Source organism: Setaria italica, chromosome II (assembly GCF_000263155.2).
Source record: "Setaria italica strain Yugu1 chromosome II, Setaria_italica_v2.0, whole genome shotgun sequence".
In the NCBI taxonomy this organism is placed as follows: Eukaryota; Viridiplantae; Streptophyta; class Magnoliopsida; order Poales; family Poaceae; genus Setaria; species Setaria italica.
Genome location: NC_028451.1, coordinates 42442724 through 42459667, shown reverse-complemented (window position 1 = coordinate 42459667; position 16944 = coordinate 42442724). Strand labels below are relative to the sequence as shown.

Here is a 16944-nt window from a genome sequence, read left to right as displayed (position 1 = left end):
TCCCTTCGGGTTGGACGGTCGAGTGGGATCCCTCCTCGGACGGCGAAGAGAGGGATCAGTGATGTCCCGGTTGGCCTCACCAGGGATGTCCGACCCCGACGTTTTGCTTCCGCTAGTGTTTTACCTTCGGTTGTTTTCTTTTGAAACCTTGTAAAACTCTGATGTTTATTTCATAACCAAACTAAATGGTTAAGTTGTTAACTCGGTGGACTTATTGTATTCGCTGGAACCGCTCACCTTCGTGTGGGTTTGCTAAATGGTCCTGTTCAAGTTGTTAAATCGGAAGAAATCTGACGGCACTTCGTGTTTACTCAGTTTAGGCATGGGTGTCGCGTATTATGCGGCTAAATCATGTTTAACCAAGTAAATCCGAAGTGGATCCGCCACAAGAAGGCTCTAGATTCTTTTTCATGGGTCACGAGTATTTTATTTGGACTCACCATGTCCTAATCTATCTCTAGGAATTTTACTGGATTTTTAGGATTTTCATATTATTTTCTGTGAATTAAATGAATTATTTTTATTTTCTCTGGATTTTCTTTCATGGGAATTATTTCTGAAAAAAAGAAATCCCTTTTTCCCGGGCTGAGCCCGCGAGCCCGACTCGCTGTGGCCCAGCAACCGGCCCGCAAAGGCCCATCTGGGCCCGTGCGCCGCCGGAGCTCCCTAGCCGCTGCCGGCCTTGTCTTGCGCACCAAGCCTCGGTCCGCGCGCCTATTTAAGGTGAGGCCCCGCAGCCCTTCGGCCCCGCACGCCCCTCCGCGCCGCTAGCGCCGCCGCTCTGGCCCGGCGGCCGCCGCCTAGCGCCCCGCACGCCTGGCTGCCGCCGCTGCCGTCCTGTGCGCCGCCCGAACCTCGCACGCCCCTGTCGTCCTCGCCCTTTCCGCTTGCCCCGTGCGCCGCCTTCGCCCTTCCTTACGCCGCGCTGCTGTCGCCCGCCGCTGTCGCCGCTCGCGGCTCCTGCGCCCGCGCCCCGCGCCGCCGCCGCACCGCTGCCCGCGTCGCAGCCGTGCCCCGACCGCGGCCGCCACGGGGAACCCATCCGATCGGAGCCGCCGCAAGCCAGGAGGAAGAAGAAGCCCGACTGCTTTTGCGTTTTGGCCCCTGAAGACCTCGGTAATTTCTTCAAAGATCTTTGTGTCTTGGAAAATATGCAAATAACCCCCTGAAGGGATTAGATCTTTCCAACCGAACCCAAGCTGTGAACTTTTGCAGATCTAACCCTGATCATAGATCTATTCACGAGCACTGTTCCATGTGTCTTGTGAGTCTTCCTTGCTAGCCCCTGAAGTCTATAGTTAATCACATCAAGATCCTTTCAATCTTGTTTAGATCATAGAATCTATGGTTTAGCTCCGTTTTAATCCGTTCAAGTTGCGTTAGGTCCATGATAACATAAATTATATGATAGTGGTGATGTTGTCCCATATCTTTAAAAATAAATTTAATATTAATTTGATTAATGCCTATTTGAATGTCTTTTTTTAATAAGAATTTAAGTAGGGTTTACATCGGTTTTTCATAATCGATATTAGGTTGACTAATACTATTTAATTGAGTTTCTAAATAAAATCAAAATAGAGTATGTCTCAGATTTTCATAATCACACTTAATTTGATTAAGGTTCAAATCAACTTTCTTAAATAAAAGTTGATTAGGTTTTTACACCAGCTTTTATAAATAAATCTTAACATGATTAATACCAATGTGAATATGTTTTCAATAACAATTTGACCGACTTGAATCATAAAATATACGTTTAGATGTTTCACATAGTTTAGCTTTTCTAAAGTTAAGTGAGTAATTGGTGTAATTTATACATGAACATTTATAAATAAAACTTGACTAGGTTTTTACCTCGGTCTTTGCAAATAAAGTATAATTTGCATTTTCGAATTGAGGGTATATGCTTTTTGAAATATCCTTTACATATATTTTTCTAATTAAAATAAACCTAGCATCTAGTATTTTGTGCTCTCGTAAATATAAATCGTCAGATAGCCGTTCTTAGTCAGCTTTAGCACCGTATCTCTTCTGAAGATCTAGTCTTCTGTAAAGCTTTAGATCTTTCCAATTCCAGTTCTCGCTCGGATCCAGTTTCTTTTATAAATCTAACAAGCTTTCCTTTCAAGCACAGTTTGAGTGCTTTATTGATCCAAATAGTTTATCTTAGAGTTTCTGTTATGTCTAGTAGTTTGATCATGCTTGTCCCTATTTTTCTTATAATCTTATATCCAGTTCATAGTTGTCCTCTATGTTCTTTTTGGCCAAACCTTTCACAACCATCTCTTTAGAGCCAATCTTGTTAGTTGTTTCAACCATCTCTTTAGTGCCAATCTTGTTAGTTGTACCTTTGCCGACTAGTTCAGTTTAGCTTTGACTAGTTGGTTATCCCTGCAACAACTCTCTTTGTAGACTCGTCTTTCCTAAACCATAGTTTACGCTTTTCTTCTACGCTCTAGAATAGTCTGTTATTATTGTTCTCGTTCGTTTCATCTTAACTTATGCGTTAGCAGTGTGTATTACCTGTTGCTTACTTTTAACATCAAAGTTAAATGTGAACTTGACTAATTCTTATTCAATTAGTTTTCCTAAATAAAAGTTAATTAGGTTATATCCGGGTTTTCATAAATTAAGGTTTAATTGATTAATTCCTATTTATAACTAACTCTTCTAAATAAAAGATATCTAGTGTTATACATCCGTTTTCATAAATAAAGTTAATATGCTTAATGATATTATAAATGCCTTTTCCACATTAACATGTTTAGTTGAACACAAAATACTAAGTTGTTCGATTAGATGTCTTATATATATGCTATGTGTTTCTAAAGTTAATTGTTAAATTGCACAACTTATACTTGAATATTTACAAATAAAATATGATTAAGTTTATCGCGTTTTCAATGATTAAATATAACTTGCTTAATTCCAAATAGGGTATTTCTCTAAAATAACATATGTGCATGTTTTATTTAATTAAATGGATCAAGCATATAGTCTTTTTATTTCTTTTATAAATCAAACCTCTCGATAGTTTTGCCTTGTCGACCATAGTTCCATTCGTCGCGTTTCCTGCGTTTGCGTGATCTTAGAATCGAGCCCTATCCTTTAGTACACTTTTTTAAAACTTTCCTTTTGTTTTGCTGTATTGTTCTTAGTTGTACTTGTTTGTTTGCTTTGTATGTTTATGGCGGTGATTGCGTCGAGTAGAAGGATTGCTGTTGAAGCTTTGAAGATTAAAAGTTTGAAGAGAACAAGAGCTGAAGAGCAGTAAGAGTAATTTTTCATTGGAGAAAGATAAGTGTCCCTAACCATCCTTCTACCTATTCTTTGTTTATAATACCATGATAATGTTAATTGGAACATGGAGCGACCACCCAGTAAAACAGGGCAACCACAAGGACTATATGGCTCTGGTCTTGGCTAATTAATTAGAGACTCTAGTTTGTAGTAGCTTTACTCGAAAGGGGCAAGAGGGGGAGACAATAGTTGGTGTATAACCCGGTCCTCTTGGGAAGGGAGCTTTGCTAAGACCCTATGCCCACTAGAGAGGTTTATGCATTGCGTTGATCATGAAACCTTAGCGAGCTATCCTTACTAGGGAATCTTTGCAAAATCCTCGTAGCGTCCCTATGCAGTCACATCTCGGTAGTGTGATGAGTGCCTGATCAACACAACATGGTTGGGTCTAAAGTTCTTCTGAACTTTTACGCGACTTGTGGTGAAAGTGTACAATCTTTGCAGCACGCAAAATTGATATATTAGTCGTGCTCACGTTCAAGAGCGGCCTGGACCCTCACATGATTAATCAAACTTGAAGATGGACTTAAATTGTTATTCTAGTTATTTCTTGTGATCTTACTGAGTATCGACCATAAGTGTACTCACCCTTGCTTACTGCTGCTCAGAAGAGAAGGTTTGTGAAGTTTTCTGAAGATGATGCTGAGTTCTAAGTGTACGCAGCCCCAGTCGATTGCTTGTGAAGTTTGGAGCCTCCGTTTCCAAGATTATGCTATATATCTCTGATAGCCTTGTAAGTCTTTATTTATATTTCTTTACGTGATACTGTTGCTGTTATTCATTTATGATGTCACTGTATGTATGAAACTAGATCCTAGCATACCGGATGTGACACTAATTCACCTCCTCCCCCTCTTAATCTACAGGCATCGATTCTCTTTAAGTGACGCTAAGCACTCTTTCTGACGTAAAGACAGCTGAAACGGTTGAGCACTTCTAGGACCGACACTACGCTCATCGCGCGGTGTACTCGCCAGACGACGTGCTCGAGGTGGGAGAGATCCTGTTCCTTCCGTAGAACGCCGGGCTGGACGGGTTCCGGAGGGAGACCGTGTCGCTACCGAGCATCATCACGACCGACGACATCACCGGCCGGTCCGCCGGGTCTTCCTGGACGCACAGCAGGCCAATGTGGACGCACCGTAGCACGTCGCTCCGGGAGAAGCCGGTGCCCATGCGCGGGTCGACGATCGCCTCCGGTACCGCCCCGGCCGTCCAGTGCTCCCATACCTGGCATCACCATGCATGGATGTATCAACAAGAGAAACGGATCGAACAACTGAGCAAGCAGCATCATCACTTACGAAGCTCAAGATATCTTGAGCCGGCGATCGCCGGCCGTCGTCGTCGTGGCGGCCGTTGTGCTTCTTTCCCGTCACGATCTCGAGGACCATGACGCCGAAGCTGAACACGTCCGACTTGACCGAGTAGCTCCCGCGCGTCAGGTACTCCGGCGCCATGTACCCGCTGGAATGGAACAATACGCACACGCATCGAAATCTAGTCAACATCCCTGGGGTCGCTAACTAGCTAGCTACAGAGTCCTTGTTAATTTTAGGCGGCGGGCAGGGCACTCACTAGGTGCCGACGACATGATTGGTGACGCCCTGCGTCTGGTCTCGCCCGAAAAGCCTCGCGAGGCCGAAGTCCGAAATCTTGGGGTTCATGTTCATGTCCAGCAAGATGTTGCTGGTTTTGAGATCGCGGTGGACTACTCTGAGCTGAGAGTCCTCGTGGAGGTATTGCAGGCCCCGGGCGATCCCGTGTATGATGCTGCACCTCTTGGCCCAGTCCAGCTGCTCACGCCTCTCACCGTCTGCCATTGGAAAAGCAGGAGCGAATAATCACATCATGTTTTGGTGCCAAATCTTGCAGAGAAAATGCAGGAATTCAAATGGTGGTACCGAAGAGGATCTGATCGAGGCTCCGGTTGGGAACGAACTCGTAGACGAGCAGCCTCTCGTGCCGCTCCAAGCAAACGCCGACTAGACTGACGAGATTCTTGTGCTGAAGCTTCGCGACCAGGGCGAGCTCGTTCTTCAGCTCTCCTACCCCTTGCGCCGAACACCTCGACAGCCTCTTCACTGCTATTTCATCGCCGTCCGGGAGAGTACCCTACACCGATCAAAATGATGGGTGCTTAGTTTGTCGGCAAATTCCAAAGCCATCCTTAAATACGCAATCAAAGTTCTGATTGCTCAGTACTTTGTACACCGCACCAAACCCGCCTTCGCCAAGCTTGTTGCTCTCTGCAAAGTCCCCTGTTGCGGCTCGCAAAGTGGAGATGTCAATGATCATCGATTCTATGATCTCAATGTTCTCCGTTCCAGCGGCAGGGGTGGGATCTGTTCAAACATGTAAGCGCGAGCAAGTAAATGCCTTTTACACATAATGTTCCATCAGGTTGCTTGAAGCTCAACCAGGGGGGGAACGAGGGATTACTTTGGCAAGCTAGACATGGTTGCGATCTCCTTGTCCTCCAGAAACAGAGCCAGACGAGGAGGTTAATGACCAGCAACGCCGCTATGGTCGGCAGCACAATGGCAAGAACAGTGCCGGGGACGCTATGATTCCGTCCTGTCAACAATTAATTATTGTATCATGTAAAAATGTATCCACATGTGCAAGCTGGTAGGCGGTCAGTACAGTACCCACCTCCTCCGGTGACTGCCGGCGTCACGGTCGTGGGCTCCATCGCCGGTGCCGGCGCTCCCGCGCTCCCTGACTCGGCGAGCTGCACCGTCACCGGACTGTTGAGGAAGGAGTACACCTCGTACCGGTAGCTGCACCTGATCCCGAGGAACCTGCCGCCGACGCGGTCGGTGAACAGGCTCGGCATCCTGGCGATGATGCCGGCGAGGCACCCCCTGCACTGCGCCGGCGTCAGGTCCGGCGTGCACTGTGCCCAGCTGTACACCTTGGGGTACTCCTGGTCGAAGCTGGCCTCCCCGGCCGCGTACCGCCGCGTCGAGTTGTACGCGGCGTAGTCGGCGGTGGCGTTCACGAGCGCGCCGACGAGGCGGTTGAACCGGGCCGGTTCCGACGTCACGTTCCGGAGGTTGATGCGGTCCGTCGACGCCGCCGGGACGTTGTCGTCGGAGGAGAGGAAGTGGAGGTTGGAGTAGTAGAGGATGCAGGGGTCGTAGTATATGGCGGCGCTTCTGTCGTAGGCGCACATGTTCTGCACGTCCATGAAGGCCGTGACGAGGCAGGCGAAGCAGGCCGTGGCGTTGGTGTCCCCGCGGCAGAGCGCCAGCGCCGAGACCTGGTCCGGGACGGCGCCGACGACGGCCGTCGCGAAGAGGTCCGGGGACGACGAGGCGTTCGTGGGCAGGGCGGCGGCGAGGACGGCGAGGTTGGCCTGGTATGTGCTGTTGGCCGTGAAGCTCCCCGTCGTGCCGCATACCTGCCACGGGTAAGCCGCGGCAAGCGGCACGACGAGCAGTACGGCGGCGGCGGTAAGGGCCAGGTGCAGGTAGCAGTGAGCTTGAGCCATGGTGCGTGGTACTGTGTGCGACCGGGTTTGTGGGCTCTTGCGGTGGCTTAATAATGCTGACGAGACGGTGGACTTGACCGCCGGGATGTGGCGAATGTCCGATGCAGTCAGACGAGTCTAGAGACACGACGACTGACCGGACCGCTTGTTCGTGGAATTTCCGGATTCTCACGGCAGCGGCGGTCGTGTCCTCGTGGCCTTGTCGACGACGAACCTTTCCTGACCTTGAAGAGAGGCACGGCCCAACGCGAATGGTTTTCTCTCTCGATACTATTAGGTTACAATTAAAACTTAAGTTGTCTAATAATCCCTCCATTCCAAATTATAAGTCATTCCAAAAATCTTGGAGAGTCAAAGCATCTCAAGTTTGACCAAACTTATAGAGATTTATGACATCAAATAGGTATACTATGAAAATATAATTGATGAAAAATCTAATAATACTTAGTTGACATCATAAATGTTATTATATTATCATATAAATTTGGTCAAACTTGATATACTTTGACTCTCCAAGATTTTTGAAATGATTTATAATTTGGGATGGAGGGAGTATATATAAAGATATAATAATTCCATAATCTCTTAGTTTGTGCATGGAACAAATAATATTTGTTGGGTGTTGCATAGCCATGACAACTCATATAAACAAATAAATAGTCTAAAAATTATAAATAAATAACTTCAGGTTTTCAGACTTGTTTTCCGAGATGAAACCTAATTTGGCGTATCAACACCGGCCTTGTTTATTTCTTCTATTGGGGGTCCTCCCCCGCTGCTTGTTTTGTTTCCTTTTGTCTGCTTTCCAGTGACTTTAGTTTCGTTTTCTCCTTTTCGTTTCAAATCAATGACCATCCTGTTTGTTAGAAAAAGGGTATGGTCATACAGTCAAACATGGCCATAACCGGCATGGCAACTCTGCCAAACTAATGACGAATCTCTTCTGAGCAATTTCATGGAACATTCGAACCATGACTCCTGTCCACTAACTACCAAATAACCATTTTTATCATTTGTCTCGTCGATGTCATTATTTCATCACTGGTTTGTTGTCAGCAAACCTGCGTCTTTGTGATTTTTTTTAAAAATCTATATTGTGTATGAACGTGGAATCTATATATTGTGTTAAAAAAACTCTCATTGGACAATGACCATGCAATGGCAGGCGATGGCCTTTGAGCCTTTGACTCGTCGACCCCATGGCGAAATGGCATGGTCGTTAAGAAGATGGTAACTCATAGGCTCATAGCAAAGTGTCCGATCCTTTGTGCAGCGACCATGGTTGGTATCCACTCCATTGTAGCCGTCGCCGTGGCCATCATCATGCTGCCGCTCACCGCGGCCCAGCCGTTCCGGTACTCGACGTGTGCAGGCGGCACCTACGACGACGCTGCCAACAGCACGTTCAAAGGCAACCTCGAGCTCCTCGCGGCGGCGCTCCCCGGCAACGCCTCTGCCACGCCGGCCGGCTTCGCCGCGGGCACTGTCGGCGCGGTGCCCAACCAGGTCTCCGCTCTGGCGCTCTGCCGCGGCGACACGGACGCGCCAACCTGCCGCGAGTGCGTCGCCGCGGCGTTGCCCGGCGCGCGGCGAGACTGCCCCGGCAGCAAGGACGTCACCGTCTACCAGGACGCCTGCGTCGTCCGATTCTCCGACCAGAGGTTCCTCGATTTCGTCGGCGTGAACTCGCCGTACGCCGTGTCCTACTGGGACGCGGACAGCCTCGCGGTCCCCGAGGCCCGGTTCGACGCCGCCGTCGCGGCGCTCATGAGCGCGGCGGCGGACCGCGCCGTGGCCGCGGCCGCGGCAAGCAGCTCCGCCAGGAAGAAGTACTTCGCCACGGCCGTGATGGACTTCGACGCGCACTACCCGAGAATCTACGGGCTGGAGCAGTGCGTGCCGGACATGTCGGCGGCGCAGTGCGGGAGCTGCCTCCGAAACCTCGTGGCGTCGATCCCGGGGTTCCTGAACGGGAAGCCCGGGGGGAGATCGCTTGGTATCTGGTGCAACCTGAGGTACAGCGTGCGCCCGTTCTTCAATGGCAGCGCGATGCTGCACCTCGCGGCACCGGCGTCGGCGCCGGCGCCCACGGTTGTGCCATCAGTTGATACTCCGAAGGCCGGAGCCGGAGCAGGTAACCTGTGGCCCTGTTTTTCCGGCGGAAAATCTCCGACTGCTACGTGTTCCTCGAACAAGTGCCTGAAGTTAATCTTCTTCTGGTGCATTCAGGGAGGAAAAGGAGAGCAGCGGTAGGAGTCTCCGCTGGCGTGGCTTGTTCGGTCGTGTTCATATTGATATTTTCAGCTGTCGCTGTGATTCGCTTCAAGAGAAAGGTTGCCACAAAGAATGATCTCTGTGAGTGCTATCATACTATCTCTATCTGTTCAAAAACTGGGATTTCTTCCGTATACTTACTTCCTCTCCTATATGCATGCCTTAATAGTTAATACAGCAGCATTGGAGAAGATGGCCAGAGCAAAGTGCATGATCTTTGACTTTCTTACACTGCAAGAGGCAACTGAAAACTTCTCAGAGGAGCGTAAGCTCGGTCAAGGCGGTTTCGGTATTGTATACAAGGTTTTGAATTTTTTTTTGTTTTTATGAAAAAAATGGCTTGTATGAGTGGACTGCTAGTATTACTCTCCTCCTTTTCTGACGAAAGAATCTGTGGTAGGGAAAGCTCCCCGATGGACAAGAAATAGCAGTAAAGAAGCTTTTAGACAGTGCTACTGGACATGGGCTGCTCCAGCTACAGAATGAAATGCAGGTATTGGCAACGCTTCAGCACAAGAACCTCGTCAGGTTACACGGGTTCTGCGTGCACCAGAATGAGATGATGCTTGTTTATGAATTCATCAAGAACGGGAGTCTCGACACCTTTCTGTTTGGTATTTTCCTGACTTCGTCGACACCTAATACTTTGCACTGTGCATGGTCAAAACTCAGCACTAAAGGATTCTATTGTGGTTAAAAACTAGTACAATCAGCAATAATCCAACTTCCAAAGAACCTGTACAGCATTTACATTAGGAAGGCCGTGTTCAGTGAAAGAGTATGTTCACTACTCCACTTCAGAACTTCCTGCAAACAAATTACCACAGGTCCATACATAAGACTAGTAAATAAAATAGGCATGTATATTGCAGGCTTGAGTTCTTTGTATTATCTTTCACCAAAAACCTTCTAACATAGCTTGATCATTTTGTCCAGAAGACACTAGAACCGGAAATAAACTAAGCTGGGATCAACAGTACAACATCATAGTTGGAATTGCCAAGGGAATAATGTACCTTCACCATGATTCAAGAATCAGGATCATCCATCGTGATCTAAAAGCCAACAACATTCTTCTTGATGAGAACGCGGACCCGAAAATTGCAGACTTCGGACTAGCAAGGCTGCTGGGAGATCATACTCAGACCAAGACGGCTACGGTTGCTGGAACATAGTATTCTCTCTCATCTCTTCATTTAGTCCATTCAAGTATTTGATTTCCAAATATCCCAGATGTATTTGGTTCAAATGCGCCTAACTGATCATAACCTCATCTGAACAGTGGTTATATGGCTCCGGAGTACGCAATGCATGGAAGTGTGTCACCCAAGGTCGACGTTTTCAGCTTTGGTGTGCTGGTACTCGAAATTGTAACTCGAAGAAGGAACACTAGTTTTGACGATTGCGATAACGTGAAAAATCTACTCAGTGATGTAAGCTCATTTATGCACTGCAGAATCCACATCATCTCATCACTGAAAGTCAAGTTTCAACTGACAAACCGGTGGAGAACACATCTTGCAGGTTTGGAATTGCTGGACAAAAGGGATGATATCGCAGATGATGGACCAAAACCTCGAGGGATACTCTCGAACCCAAGCGCTAAGATGCATCCAGATCGGGCTGCTGTGCGCCCAGCCTGACCCTGATGACAGGCCTGATATTTCATCAGTTGTTTTCATGTTGACCAGGGACAACATGGAGCTGCAGGCACCGGCACAGCCTGCGTTCTTCTTCGGGCGAGACTCAACTGTTGTTTCTCAGCCGTACGAGCAACGAGTTTATGTTTATGACCGGTCTGATGTGACCGTGAATGAGGTCACGCTCACTGATCCACATCCTAGATAAGCTCATGTGTCGTGCCTGGGTTATTCAGAACCTAATTGAATACGGTAACCGAGTTAAGTGTGTTGAGTTGTGTGTAGATTGTAGAACTCTGAAACTAGGCTTTGAGCCGATCTTGGGCCATGTCATGTGCAGTTAGGTGAGTGTGACCAGGTTGCTGAATGAGGAAAGGTGAGTGCGTTTTCGTCGTGAACTTTGTCAAATTCTTTTTTGTTAAAGTAACTTTGTCAAATTCGTCCATTAACTTTCGCATGTACCAATTTAGATCCTATTTGGTAGGGTCTTAAGCGCTCATTGCTACTCCTACAATATTGCGAGGAGTGGGGCTGGTGGAGCAAAAATTAGTGACTCTATCTCTACCCTAATATTAAAGTACCGTGTTTTCTGCCCAATTATGTTACTTTTCGACCGTTGCCTCCTCTCAATTTTCGTCCGTCAACTTGCCGGTCCCACTTGGTCCATCTTCAACCCCTTTGTATCGTTACCTTCCATAAACCCGTGATGGAGCCGCACACGGCAACGTCCGTTGCTGGGGAGACTCCACTTCCATTAGCGTGATCTGAGATCCCACACATAAATCTACAAAGGCCGAGCATGAGAAGCCTCGGAGCCTAACAACGGTTGTGTCGTCATTGTCAACTCGACATGCATCTTGACGCTGCTCCTGTCGTAGAGCGGTATGCCACTCAAAGCTGTGCCGCAAGTCTCCACTGCTGCCCAACCCCGGCCCGCTTCCATCGGAACGCACAAGCTGCCGCTTGCACACCTCACCGCTCAACCCCTAGCCCGCTTGCCTCCATGTGGGCTACTACCGTCGACCAGTGACGGAACCGTCGAATTGCAGAACGAGAAAAAGAAGCGAACCCGGCACTGACATCACTCAGCAGATTCACGGTGCCGTACGTGGTCATCAGAGCTGCAGTTGCTTCTCCTGGTCACGATCTCAAGGGCCAGCACGCAGAAGCTGAAGACGTCGATCTTGGGCGAGATGTTCCCGTGCATCCCGTACTCTGGCGCCATGTAGCCGCTGCAGAGGATGTGTGACAGTTCAGTTCGGCCTAGAAACTCACTCACACAATCGGGCGCGGAGGCCTAGATGAGAGGGAATGCGGTGGCAATATGCAGTCGACGTCGATGATGAGGCACACCCGTAGGGCATGGTTAAGAAGAAGAAGGCCTCCCCGAGTAGAGACGATAGTGATCCTCACGGAGGACGGTGCAAGAGCATGATGGCTAGTGCACGGTCGGCACCAGCAAATTCAAGAACAAGGGGGCACATAGCATAGCGGCGATGGCCCAAGGTGGGCGCATGCCACCGCCAGCACCCTGCACGGGGGAGAAGCGGGGCAGTCATCCCCCTCCATGACCCACACCGGCGAGAACAGGTGGCCCACAGTTGGAACCGATCCAGGAGGAGATGGATGTAGCGAGCGATGACCGTGGCGACGGAAGGGGTGGGCCGTGGGGGGAGGGGGGTTGCCATCGCCAATCAGTGGTGGGAGCACTGGTGTTGAGACGGGGTGAAGGGAGGATGGAGGGGTGCTGGATGGGAAGCCCCGAGTTGCCCTTGGGCGAGAGTGGGGTTTGCAATAACCAAAGAGGTTATCTCTGGTTGTGATGTCAACTAGCTAAATTGCCAGTGCTACTTTGAAGGTAAATATGAAAACATTAGACCAGATAGAATTTAACAAGTCAACCTACTAAGTGATAAATCCCTAGCTGCATTATGCATTTATATTCGCGGTCGACTCACAACTAGTTCACATACTTTGGACCTACCTTGGATACGGTTCAGTAAGTGTAATCCCATTCACAGAGAAACTCTGTTGCAATACGAAATCTGACTGGTCATATAAGTAGCTGCTTTGCCCATTTGACCTTGAAGCTGGAGGTGGTTCTCTCCCGAAGAAGAATGCAGGTTGCGACGGAGGCCGGAGCTCCATGCTATCCCTGGTTAGCATGAACACCACGGCTGATATGTCCGGCCTGTGGCCAGGGTCCTGCTGGACGCACAGCAGACCGATGTGGATGCATCGTAGCGCCTGGTTTCGAGCATACCCGTCCAGTCGGTGCAGCATCTGCGATATGGTCCCTTTGGTCCAGTGATCCCAGACCTGTCAGATGGTCAACATCAGTTTAGTTCTTCGGAAAACGAATTGCAGAACGAGAAAACGAAGTGAACCCGGCACTGACATCACTCAGGAGATTCACGGTGCTGTGGTCATTAGAGCTGCAGTTGCTTCTCCTGGTCACGATCTCAAGGGCCAACACGCCGAAGCTGAAGACGTCGATCTTGGGCGAGACGTTCCCGTGCATCGCATACTCTGGCGCCATGTAGCCGCTGCAGAGGATGTGTGGCAGTTCAGTTAGTCAGGCCTAGAAACTCACTCCCTTTCAGTATGTGCGAGTTTGACACACGAGCTTAGCTTACAGTGTCCCAACAACTCTGGCTGTCCGACTTTGGGTGTGACCTTCCTCTAGCAGCCTTGCGAGCCCAAAGTCTGCGATTTTCGGTTCCATGTCGTCATCGAGAAGAATGTTGTTTGCCTTCAGGTCCCGGTGGATGATCCTCATGCTTGAGTCCTCATGGAGATACAATATTCCCTTGGCAATTCCAAGAATGATGTTGTACTGTTGCTCCCAGTTAAGTCCCCTACTATCATCTGTGGGGGAAAAAGGTTCAGCATTTAAGTGTAAGTGTTGCTATATCATTATGCCTCACTTACCACACGAGGTTCAGAAAGAAAAGGCAAACTGCAACTATGAAACTTAATTTGCCGGGAATGCCACAGTTTTGGTGTTGTGGTATGGCGATGCACAATGTTATGTATAGCTACACGTTACTACTGATTCTTCCCTTTTCTTTTGATACTTTTGTATTGATAATAGTCAATTGTGATTATCATCACACTTGTCTAGTACTGCTATCTCTGAATTCCAAAACATATTGACGCAAAGAGCACAAGAACTGCCATGGGGACTCCTGAAAAGGAGCGACAACAGACCGTTCATGATATGTAAAATGAAGAGGAAACATACCGAATAGAAAGTTGTCGAGGCTCCCATTCTTGATGTACTCATAAACGAGCAGTGTGTCATTCTGATGTGGGCAAAACCCCTGTAACCTAACAAGGTTCTTGTGCTGAAGCTCTGCCAGTAATACAACCTCATTGTGTAGCTGCTGCAACCCATGCCCTGTTGTTCCTAGGAGTGTCTTGACTGCTATCACTTGCCCGTCAGACAGTATCCCCTGAAACAGATTATCTTTCAGAGAAGGCACGATGTGCTACAATTTCCTTCCCTCATCGCCTCACTCAGATCGATTGCTTACCTTGTATACGGTACCAAACCCACCTTCTCCGAGCTTATTCCTCTCTGAGAAGTGTTCAGTGGCCTGTTGCAATGTCGGCAAATCAAAGATCGCGCAATGCGCTCTCCCTATCTTCTCCAGTGCTGATGCCATATGACAAGAATTTATGTAAGGAAATGGAAAATTCAGGCTCATAAAAAGGACCGCATTGCTACTCACAGTGGTCGTTCTCTGTCGCCTTAATTCTTCGCCTGAAGCGAAAGCATAAACAAACTGAAAGAAGAAACATTAGCACGACGGAACAGGCAACGCCTGCAAAGATTCCGGCTGCAGTCCTCTTCCTCCCTGCATATATCAAACATGAACTTGAAGTGGTACTACAACTTTGAAGTTGCTACATTTGGAGGAAGTCAGGATGATATTTTTGGTGTATTTTGACAACACGATGTTTGGACAGTAGCATGATGTTTGGAAGAAATGTTCCAATCAGAGGAGTACATCTGAATAAGAATCTACCTGCTCCCGATTCTGGAATAGGAGGCGTGATCGTGGCCTCCGGTGATGGTGCTGGCGGGGCGGCGAGCTGCAGCATGGCCCGGCCCTCGTAGAACGGCGACACGCCGTACCTCAGGGAGCACCACACCACGAAAGCGCTGGTCCACAGGGACAGGGGCCGCGCGCTCAGGTACCGCAGCTCGGTTACCCGGAAGAGCTGCCCTAGGCAGCCCTGACACTGCGCCGGCGTTAGGTCCGGCGCGCACTGCGCGAGTCCGTAGAGCTTGGGATCGAAGTCCATCTCCCCCGTGGCGAAGTACTTCCTCGTCTCGTTGGTCGCCGCCACCGCGCGGTCGACCAGGGCGGTGAAGATCGCGGTGACGGCAGCCCTGAACCAGGCATCCGAGGCGTTGACGCTCCCCGTGGCGGTGTCAACGACAGGACTGATCACGAGTTCCCATATATAGTACAGTAGTATGTAAGACGACGCGCCTCTGAAGCTGGAGAAAAATGGATGCACAAGAATAATAGAAAACCATGGAGTTCATTGCCATACACCAATTCCGAGACGAGCCACTGGTCCCCTTGGAGGAAGTCGAGGAACCGGATGCCGGCGAAGCGGAGGACGCACGCGTCGCTGTAGACCGCGACGCCCTTGTCCTGCGGGCAGGCCTGCTGCGCGTCCTGGAACGCCGCCGCGACGCAGGCGGCGCAGGCGGAGGCGTTGGTGTCCCCGCGGCAGAGCGCCAGGGCGTTGGCCTGGTCGGGCGCCGCGCCGACGGAGGCGGTGACGAAGCCCGACGGCGAGGCGGAGGCGTTGGCTGGGAGCGCCGCGGCGAGGAGGTCCAGGTTCGCCTGGAACGTGCCGTTGGCCGTGTAGACGGAGCCGTCGCAGGAAATCTTCAGGGTCACCGCCGCCGGCAGTGGCAGCAGCACGAGGGCAAGGACGACGGCGGTGGCATAGCGGGCAGCAATCATCGCTAGCGGCAGTGGAGGGGCTTCTCCTGAGTTGCTACCAACGGAGGGCAGTGGAGGACGCCATTGTGGCATTATTAGTCAGATCACATCACTCAGTACAAGGGAGTGGCAAACCATGGTTGACGAGTCAAAAATGGTTGACCGACCGGACCCCATATGGTCACTGTATTGGTTATATAAAATTTAAAAGCCAGCAACTAGGATCATGCCCGAGTCTGACGTGGACAAATCCGCGTTCCTCGCGTCCGCGGCCTTGCCACCAGTGCCGCCGCCTGCTTCTCTGCGTGGCCGCTCGCTGCACTGGCGCACTGCCGCAGCTGGGGCACCCGGGTGCTGCCCTCCGCCGGCCACGGAAGCGAGGCAGGCCACCGTCGGCCACCACAATCGAACCGAACCATGGGCATGGTTGCACTTTTGCGCTTAGGCCCCCAAAAGACTCAGTAACGTTTAGGCCCTGTCCGCAAAATACTTTTAGATTTACGGATTCTCCTCGAAAAATTTCAGATTCTGCACCTCTGAATCTTGTTTCCATCCTTATTTCTTACTCGTTCTTACTTTCATTGGCTTTTAGGCTTTTGTAGCATTTTGTTCATAAAGTTAGTAGAGGTCTGTCGTGAGCTGTGACTATTGTAGCCTGAATTTTGTCATTAAAAGCAGGCACTGAATTTTTTTGTCATTAAAGAGCCATTTTCAATGGTAGTTTCATAAGCAATAAATGAGCTATCATGTAGCCAATTCTGATGACATGTCACACTATTTATGAGGTGAGATAAGTGATGAAACCAGATGTAGGGCATTTTCGAAACAACTTGTGTCTTGCATGTGCTTTTGAAACGACAAAAGATGAAACAATGCATTGTGTGAGTTATTTCATCTATGAACTAAATGCACTCTTACTTATGTGGTATTTTTAAAAATATAAATATGAAATCTTGCATTGGAAATGGCCTTATGTATACTTATGGACATGGGCAACCTAACACCAAAACCGTTTATCAGGGTTCAAAATTTCACTAAACTAAATATAATATTTAGTTTGTTGTAGGATGCCCAATGGAGAGATGTCTTGCGGTGTCAAAAAGCTGGAGGCTGCTTGGTGGAGTTCTTCTTCTCCTGGTCACGGCGCTCCTTCCTCGACTCTAGCGAATCATGAAGCGGCGCTCCAACTAGGAGCAACGACGGAGGATCCAAGGATGAGGACTGCCACATCAAATTTGTTTTTCTTCTAGGTCCTTTGTGTAAG

The 16944-nt window shown here is 49.1% G+C and overlaps 3 protein-coding genes across 3 annotated transcripts; 1 reads left to right on the top strand and 2 right to left on the bottom strand.

The window, feature by feature from the left end:
• Positions 1–4003: 4003 nt before the first annotated feature.
• LOC101786262 (cysteine-rich receptor-like protein kinase 6) lies at positions 4004–6808 on the bottom strand. Its single transcript, XM_012843949.2, has 7 exons — positions 5959–6808; positions 5746–5880; positions 5509–5648; positions 5208–5418; positions 4882–5119; positions 4608–4770; positions 4004–4533 (listed from the first exon to the last, which is right to left on the bottom strand). Exons 1-7 carry the CDS (start codon positions 6797–6799, stop codon positions 4258–4260), a joined length of 2004 nt encoding a protein of 667 aa, XP_012699403.1. The 5' UTR covers positions 6800–6808; the 3' UTR covers positions 4004–4257.
• A 1269-nt stretch (positions 6809–8077) lies between these two features.
• On the top strand, positions 8078–11098 carry LOC101764965 (putative receptor-like protein kinase At4g00960). The gene is made up of 7 exons (XM_014804725.2): positions 8078–8933; positions 9029–9154; positions 9255–9376; positions 9474–9687; positions 10013–10247; positions 10356–10506; positions 10598–11098. Exons 1-7 carry the CDS (start codon positions 8078–8080, stop codon positions 10919–10921), a joined length of 2028 nt encoding a protein of 675 aa, XP_014660211.1. The 3' UTR covers positions 10922–11098.
• Positions 11099–12619: 1521 nt separating this feature from the next.
• LOC101785855 (putative receptor-like protein kinase At4g00960) lies at positions 12620–15769 on the bottom strand. The gene is made up of 8 exons (XM_004957873.3): positions 15280–15769; positions 14745–15166; positions 14448–14573; positions 14250–14371; positions 13958–14168; positions 13350–13581; positions 13112–13259; positions 12620–13032 (listed from the first exon to the last, which is right to left on the bottom strand). The coding sequence occupies exons 1-8, from the start codon at positions 15699–15701 to the stop codon at positions 12694–12696; spliced, it is 2022 nt and encodes a 673-aa protein (XP_004957930.1). The 5' UTR covers positions 15702–15769; the 3' UTR covers positions 12620–12693.
• Between the last annotated feature and the right edge of the window lie 1175 nt (positions 15770–16944).